General features: G+C 48.6%; 2 protein-coding genes across 3 annotated transcripts; one reads left to right on the top strand and one right to left on the bottom strand.

The window, feature by feature from the left end:
* Window positions 1-473: 473 nt before the first annotated feature.
* LOC124657110 (protein WHAT'S THIS FACTOR 1, chloroplastic-like) lies at window positions 474-1,673 on the bottom strand. The gene has a single exon (XM_047195721.1). The coding sequence runs from the start codon at window positions 1,671-1,673 to the stop codon at window positions 474-476; it is 1,200 nt and encodes a 399-aa protein (XP_047051677.1).
* A 241-nt stretch (window positions 1,674-1,914) lies between these two features.
* Window positions 1,915-8,121, top strand: LOC124652042. 2 transcript variants are annotated; one of them, XM_047191066.1, is made up of 4 exons: window positions 1,915-2,633; window positions 4,414-4,546; window positions 4,632-6,680; window positions 7,600-8,121. In XM_047191066.1, the coding sequence occupies exons 1-4, from the start codon at window positions 1,915-1,917 to the stop codon at window positions 7,993-7,995; spliced, it is 3,297 nt and encodes a 1,098-aa protein (XP_047047022.1). In that variant the 3' UTR covers window positions 7,996-8,121. The 2 variants fall into 2 exon arrangements, with proteins under 2 accessions (XP_047047022.1, XP_047047023.1); XM_047191067.1 differs by lacking the exon at window positions 7,600-8,121 and adding an exon at window positions 7,164-7,366 and having other exon boundaries at window positions 4,632-6,735.
* The last annotated feature ends 277 nt before the right edge of the window (window positions 8,122-8,398 follow it).

The following is an 8,398-nucleotide window of genomic DNA, read 5'->3' as shown; positions in this document are numbered from 1 at the left end:
ACCATCTACCTCGTCGGCTGCGGGCCGCTTCGACGTCCACCGCCGCCGCTGCTTCATCGTCGCCCGCCGCAGCCGCTTCGGCCACGGCGTGTGAGGAACCGGTCCGTCGGACACCGCCGTGCCGGCCGGGACTGCCGACGAGCTCGTCTCCGTGTAATTTCCCTCCGATCGCCGATCCGTGGCCGATCCTTTTGCTCCTTTTGCCGATCAACTGCCCGTACTTGTAGCGCGGGACGGCGATTTGTTTGAATTTAAACTCTATCCGCCGAACTCCGGGTGGACGACTGGAAATATGGTACTCCCCACGACTTAATTTCGTCCAATCCGGCGATAGTTTCGTCCGGATTTGGGCGTGGGGAGCGCCAACGAGTGGGGATGCTCTAACATACGAGGTGAAGCTAACAGTACACAGAGAGGTGTGACGCAGCACAGGGTCACTTGCAATTCCAGCGGCATCATCAGTTCAGCAGCTGTCAGCACTCGGAAGTGTGATCCATGTCGGTCATGCAGGCGTAGCCCTGCAGCTTCTCGTTGAATCGCACGAGGGGATCCTTGTCCCTGAGCACGCCGTCGTCGTCGTAGGCCTCCCGGAGGAACACGGCCCAGTTCATCTCCGTTCCGGCGAGGTAGAATGCGCGGGTCTGCTTGCGCAGCGACTCGTACATGTGCCTCGTCAGCCCGAGCTCCTCCTTGAACTCGAACACATGGTGTATCAGCGCCCGCTTCTCCAGCGTGAGGCTGAGGAACTCGTGCACCGCGCCGACGCGGTACTTCTCCGCCTCCGGCGTCCACGGCCGGAGCAGCGCGCCGTTGGTGTACGGCGACACCAGCGGGAACGTGGTCGCCGCGTCCAGCCGCTCCGCCTCCTCCGCGTCCAGCGGCATCGACCGCCGGTGCGGGACGGAGAAGCGGAACGTGCGCCGGACCCGCCGCTCGTCCGCCACGAAGTCCCGCTCCAGGGCGCTCACCGCGAGCGCCGGGTCCCAGCGCGCCAGCTCCAGGACGTGCAGCCCGCCGGCGTCCACGGCGACGCGGAAGTCGTCGGGGAAGTCGCGCACGCGGTCCCGGAAGTCGTCGGGGAGGCCGAGCACGGCGCGGCAGTGGTGCAGCTTCGCGAGCGGCACGCGGCGGTGCGCGGTGAGCATGAGCAGCTTCCGCACGGCCTGCACCCGCGCCGGGAGGAGCTCGTCGTGGACGCGGCGCTCCTCGTCCAGGAGCGCGCGCATGAGCGGCGTGAGCGCGAGGTGCGGGACGGCGCCCACGGTGGTGCGGTGGAAGAGCAGCGGGTGGCGGGCCGCGGCGCGCGTCACGCTGCGGCCGCGCGGGAAGCCCAGCTCGCGGTGCAGCTTGCCGGCCTCGGCCAGCGGGATGCGGTGCGGCGGCGGGAGGGACGCCATGAAGGAGCGCGCGCGGGAGAGGAAGCGGAAGGCCGCGTCGCGGTCGAGCACGGCGTCCAGCGCCGGCACGCGGCGGTCCGGCTCCGGCTCGATGGGCGCCACGCGCGGGCTCCTCAGCTTCTTCAGGAGCTTCTTGCGCCGCTTGCACGGCAGCAGCGGCAGGAGCGACTCCGCCGCTGCCGCCACCGCGGAAGAAGACGCGGGCACCGGGGCCGGCGTAGGAGGTGGGACGGGCGGGAGGAGCGCTCCCGCAGCGGAGAAGAGGCGGCGCGCCATTGGTACTCCCTAGCGGCGGCGGCGGCGGGTTGGTTGTGGAGTAGGGTGTCAGTTTCATTTGATCAGCAAGCGCACGAACATTAAAGTCACCACAGCCGTCCGATCTGAAGCCCACTCCCCACTTCTCTCTCCATCCAACCTCGTATAGCCGCAGTTTCCCCATCCGTGACGTTGTGCGTTTCCTCGGAACCAAACCCCCAAATTGCTCGCCCGCCGCCACCCGCCGCCGCCGCCGCCCGCCATGGGGACGGAGGTGGCTCCCATGGTCGACCTCGGGGCGCTGTCCCAGTCGGATCTCGTGGCGCTCGCGGCCGCATCGCCCTACGCCGTCGACCCGCGCCGCGGCCGCCGCGACGCCGACATCCTCCCGCCCCCCAAGATCGATCGCGCCGTCTTCAACGAGAGCGCCGGCTCCCGCAAGCAGACCTTCTCCCGCCACCGCGTCGCCACCAATCTCTCCCACAACACCGCCCCCAGCACCTCCACCGCCGCCCCCACCGACGAGGACTCCGAGAACCGCCTCATCGTCTTCCACCTCCAGCGCCTCTTTGCGCGCGACGACCCCTCCTACCCGCAACCGCCCCCGATTCAACAAACCCTAACCGCACCACCGCTAGCCGTACCCGCAACCCCCGTGGCCGCCCTGCCGATCCCGTCACTCCCGGACCCCGACCGGGAGCTGATGAATCCCAAGGGGGCGGCGGTTGATTTGGCTAGGCTTGCGGGGTTGGTGGATCCGTACGGGGAGGAGATACAGAAGCAGACTGCGGGGCTGGTTCTCGAGTCTGCGCTGCTGGGGTTCATGAATGGGCTGGAGGGGCAGTGGGGGAGCCGGAGGCGGCGCAGGAAGTTCGTTGATGCCGCCATGTTTGGTGACCACCTGCCCCGTGGGTGGAAGCTAATCCTCGGGATCAAGCGCAAGGAGCGCGTTGCCTGGATCAACTGCCGCCGTTATGTTAGGTTTGTTCTGCTCGCTGTGTGTTGTTTCTTTTGAACCTAGTGATAGCGCATGTCGGTTGATTCTCGATAGGTGTTGTTGTAGCCTTCTTGTGAATGATTCAGGTTTTATGCCCCAAATGCGATGCTATGTGAATGTACGCCGTGCTTCTTACGCGGATAATCGTTCCTTCACATATTCACATTGCAGATAAGTTCGTTCCGTAGTATGAAAAACAATATCTCCTAAGTCAATGAGACTGCTTTCAGTGACCAGATTAAGCGCTATACTAGAAATTAGATACATAAGCACGAAAACAATGGGGTTTCTGGCATCTAGTTATATTAGATACATAAGCGTTATTCTTGTTGGAGTAGCATTTGCCCGGTGTTGTTTCCAGATCTCTTACATCCACTTTCTTAGTCTCTAATGGTAGTAGATGCATACATTGCGCATCTTTTTTTATCCTAATCATCAGTTAGTTGGCCCTGTTTGTTTTCCTGTGAGTGCATGTACAATTTTGTAATTTAATCATCAGTTTGTCCTATTTTTTCGTCTCATTTCTGTGTATATGATGTTCAATCCATCCATCCAGGTATTTTATTTTTTCTAACGAGCGTAAACTGAAAGTGCTTGACTAACCCTTTGGTTGGTCTGGGATGACAGACGCATCTGTCAATCCCCTGCCTAGCATATATATATGATACTTCCGAAGTATAAATTGTTTGGATAAGGATCTTATAATGTCTATTTTTCCATACGAAAAAGGAATAGTGGTTCTTTTCTGTTTGGTAGTTCAAGGGTTCGTGTGCTGCTTTTCTTTATTTGTTTGATCCGTTCCTTCAATATAAGGAAACCAGAGGTGCATTTTGCTCACTCTATTTTTTGGTTTGGTATGTGTAGTTTGGCCTGGGTATATGCCTATATGGACGTAGTTTTGTAACCCTCAGATCCATGTTCAGTCAGGCATTGCGTGTACAGGCTCAGCAGGTTGTTGGCAAGATAAGCCAGATTAACTGGTTAGTAGTTGAAAATCAGAATGTTGAAGAATTATTTGCAGTGGTTACGTTTAATCCTGTGTATAGAGGGCTAAAGGACTTTGGCCAGGTTAACATAACCTATCCTAACCTCTAGCCTCTTATTGTTGGAATTGGTTATATGTTTCCAACCATCTTACCGTTGTCCTGTATATACCATCATTATTTTTCACGCAAAAATATAAATTGAAGAAATTCCCTGGTATCTCTCTTATTCAACTACCCTCACAGCTTTGGCGACAGCATGGTAGGCTGATCAAGGTTGAGTGCCCAAATTATGCACATGATATACCATCTTGATACTGGGAGCAACTTATGAGTATTGTATAATTGTCAAATGATTCCACATTTATCTTGATGGTGGTCTGCTATTTCTTTATTGACGCACATGCTCTTTCGTGGGTATTTTCATTAGACATGCACCAATACACTGATAGCTGTTTATGTATATCACTGTGTCAGCGGTTTTTCTTTCTTCCAAAGATATATTCCCATTTTCATTCTGCCTTACACAAGTTCTGTTGGTGGTGAAAAATATCCATGTTAATTTAGACTTGTTAAATGGAGAGCCTAACCAAGATGATACCTCTTTGACCAATCGGTGGAGCATTGTAGCATGTCTGCTGTGTTTGTGATCTCCTTGGTGCTTGGACTATGTAATCCGTAAATTTTTATTTCATCTCATTCGGTACTGAATTGTGTTTTCATGCCATGTTCCCATTACCATTATTTGCCTTAGCTAATTGTGCATAACATACTTTTCCAGCCCCAGAGGACATCAGTTTGCTACTTGCAAAGAAGTTTCTTCTTATTTGATGTCACTTGTTGGATATGTTGAGGCAAAGCTAACTCCTGTTCAGAGCAACAACATGGGAGTGTGTGACTTTAGTGCTGTTAATGTAAGTTCTTTTTTTAGTATGTACCTTATCTATGCATCTTGCACTTGAACTTCCATTGTTTAACTTGATGAAGTTGTTTAATTAGTCTCTAGGTCTTCACCAGCAAGCCGATTCAACTGAGGATACACAAAGTGCAGTGCCAGCCACTTCTTTTGCATTATCCATTCACAGTGGTGATTCACAGGGACAGAGACAAAAACCTTATAAAGATGAAGTTCCAATACAAGCAGACACGAAAGAGTGCAAAAAATGCAAATTGACTTTTCAGGACCAGAGTGCCTATGTGCAGCATCAGCTTTCCTTTCACCAAAGGAAAGCTAAAAGGCGCAGGGTTGATAAATCTGTTGATTTGGGAGTTGGTAAAGATGAAAAGCTTGAGACTCGGGAATGTCAGAGGACCTCTGAAGATAAACCTGGCTATTTTGGCCATGGTGTTGCTGATGTTAAAAATCAAGATCAGACTGCAGCAGAACTGTTTGGCGGAACTTCTTCAGGAGAACTGGGTACCCAACCATCCTTGGCTGCAGTGCCATGTGGGTCGCAAGAGATGACTGGCTTACCTGAACAGAACGAAAAACCTTCTTCCGGAGAGCCTGTCTCTGGGCATCAGAAGGATCCTGTCTGGGAGATAAATGGCTTACCTCAACAGGAAAAAGAATCTTCTGCTAGTGAGCCTTGCACTGAACATCAGAAGGAACTTTTTAACAATTCTGGTGACCATGGAATCCGTGATGGAGCATGTCATATAGCTGAAGAGTCTCTTACTTCTTATATTGCAAGCGACCTTAGAACTTGCAAGTCTCCAGAAGTTCATAAGCATGACAGCTCAAAAGCAGTGGAATTTCCAAGCGCAGATTGCTCCAGAAGTTTCAACAGGTCTGATGATTTCTGTAGCATAACTGAAGAGGTTGCACCTAATATAGATGCTCCAGCTGAAAGCAAATGCACAGATCATCAAATGGATTTTACTGATATTACATTATCAGAACGAGCTTCTGAGCATTGTGATTTGCTGGATCCGAAATTCAGTAGTTTTGCTGGTGAAACGGAATTTAATGACCAGGTGAAAAATAGCCCATTGTCTGCCAACTTGGATGAGCCTGATCTTAGTTCCATCGGCATGGAGGTAGATGAGAGTAAGTTTCGGGGTGTTGTCAATCCTACTAGCTCTGAATACCATAAAACTGTTGAGGACCAAATAGATCAGGGAGTTGCTGCCTCGAGAAACGATGAGATCAACATTGATGTCAGAATAAGGGATGTCAACCTCAATTCATGTTTAGATACGGTATCTTCTCCTGTTTCTGGTACAAACTGTGAAACATCTAATGCCCTTCATGACCGCAATCGATCATCCATTATCGCTCAATGCTTTGGTGCTAGCCCTAATGATGACAATGTTTGTCAGGATGAAGGTTTTGTGAACCAGAACAATGTTCCTAAAGCTGAAAATTTTGTCAACCATAACAATGTTCCTAAAGCTGAAATTTTTGTCAACCATAACAATGACATGATGTATCAATCTAATCTAACCATGAACCCTATCTCTCCTGCTCAAATTAGTGTGGATTATTTCAATGCTTCCTGTTCAGTGACTCCTGAAATCAAGAATGATGCCAGCAGACGTGATAACGCAAAGGAACAATTTGTGAACTCGGGGAACATATCAAGTAATGAAGCAGGATATGATGCTGAAGCTTACAACAATGACATCTTCACTGGTGCTATTGGAGAAACTAGCTTTGCTCAGCTGACTAATGCCATGAATATGAAAGCTGATTTCTCAAGCTGCTACTCACTATCCGATCTAAACACACTGACTGGTGGTACTCCAACTGATGTAATTGATTTCAACGGTATGAGGAGTTCTTTTGCAAGTGGCTCCACCCGTCGCAGTGAACCAAATGAACTTGATTTTGATATCAAGGGTTCCATGCTTGAGGCTCTGGAAAGATCTGACAGCGACCTGGAAAATCAGTACAATGGCGGTGATCCTGCTTGTGACTCACTCCCTGCAGCAGGCACAAGTGGAAGTATGGATGATTTTATGTCCATGCATGCCAATTTTGGAAGCCTGACCTCTTTGGTTCGTTCTGTCGAAGGTGGTCCAATGAGCAGACTTATTCAAGATCAGGTAAGTTTACAGGATACCTTCACATACTGGTCCTGCACATCGACTGTTTGAAAAGTTGAGAACATATCTAGTGATACCACACCTTATTTAATACCATGATACCACTCTTCAAATTTTAAATTTCATGTTAAAAAATTCAAAACCAAAATTTTGGGAGTTCACAAGATGTGTGTCTACATGCCCTGTTACTTTCATAACCAAATTCAAAATACCCTAAGAGAAACAAAAATGAGAAATCAAGCATGAATAGTGTTACATAACAGCAAAAATGCAGAATGCCACTATTCACATAGCATTTGTCTTTTTATTTCTCTTGGTGTATTTTAAATTTAACTGTGAAAAATCTAGAGAATGTTAACGCACATATTGTCAACAATCACAATTTTGTTTTGGAATTTTTTAACACATACAATTTAAATTTTGTGAAGTGGTATCATGGTATCATGTGAGGTGTGGTATCACTAGATATTTTCCCTTGAAAAGTTCACTAAGTCAATCTGCTAGAGCTATATAGGTCTTAAATTTTGGTATTCATTCTTTTGTCTTCCACACATATCAGGTGATAAAACAAATGATTCTTCTTTTGAACCTAATTCAGTAATTGCTAAAATATATGGGTTCATATCATATGAATATGGAAGCAAAAAAGATGGTTATTTGATTGAAACATGAGGTCATAAAATGTAGCATGTCCACATAACAATTGTTGCTGAACAGATGGAATCACTGATAAAATCTTTCCCATAGTCTTACCGTATATATATCATAAAGAGTCGCTGAAATGTAGCAGTAGCGCACTACCATTTTTTCATTCTGCTATCCATCTGCGTGTTGAATCGGGCAATCCATTTTGTGTATGCCATTTTATTATTTCATCGCATGCCAGGATGGACGTGACAGTTTGATTGTTTCCCAACAGTGCGATTTGCAACTTGGATTTGGTGCCCAGAAGCAGCAAATGTATCCTACTTTTGAGGAGCATCTTCGGATGGCCTCAGCTGGAGCGCCGCAGTTTGGGAACCTGGGAAGACATAATCCTGTACCTGTGCCCGAGCCAACACTGATGCTAGGCTATGAGCCAACATTGATGCTAGGTTATGGACCACCGTTTGGGAACTGCCCTCCGGTCCAGTTAGGTTGGGACATGTCAAAGATGGTCGGCATGCTCCAGTCCGTGTGTGTATGGTGCAACACAAGGTTCCAGCATTTTGGCACTGCTGAGCAGCAGGCTGATTCTGTTGGCTTCATTTGTCCCTCGTGCAAGGACAAGACATCTGGTCATCTTAGCATACTCAACAATGGTTCATCACTTTAACATTTAGTGTCCGTTGCTGTTTCTATCATGCTGGACTTTAACTAGGCTAGTCCATGTAGTAAACTTCCATGAGACACCTAAAATTGGAGCTTTTAAAGTGCCATGGGTCACTTAACTTACGATGCATATTATGTTACGTTATGTTGGTGCTCCCAATGCATATTATGTTATGTTATGTTGGTGCTCCCATTTCTATGGTTTCTACACTTATTCTGCTTATTTTTTTGACAATTTTTTTTATATAATTCTGGTACAATTTCATGAGCTCAAATAAGTGAGGGCTGTAACCTTATGGTAACCGAATATTTATTCTGCCGAAAGCATGCATCTGCTATGAACACACCATTTAACTGTGCCAGCTGCAACGAATTAACTCAAAAACTGGGTCAGCTGCAAAGGACAA

Source organism: Lolium rigidum, chromosome 5 (genome assembly GCF_022539505.1).
Source record: "Lolium rigidum isolate FL_2022 chromosome 5, APGP_CSIRO_Lrig_0.1, whole genome shotgun sequence".
In the NCBI taxonomy this organism is placed as follows: Eukaryota; Viridiplantae; Streptophyta; class Magnoliopsida; order Poales; family Poaceae; genus Lolium; species Lolium rigidum.
Note: the sequence above shows the minus strand (reverse complement) of the source record. Positions and strands in the feature narration are given on the sequence as shown.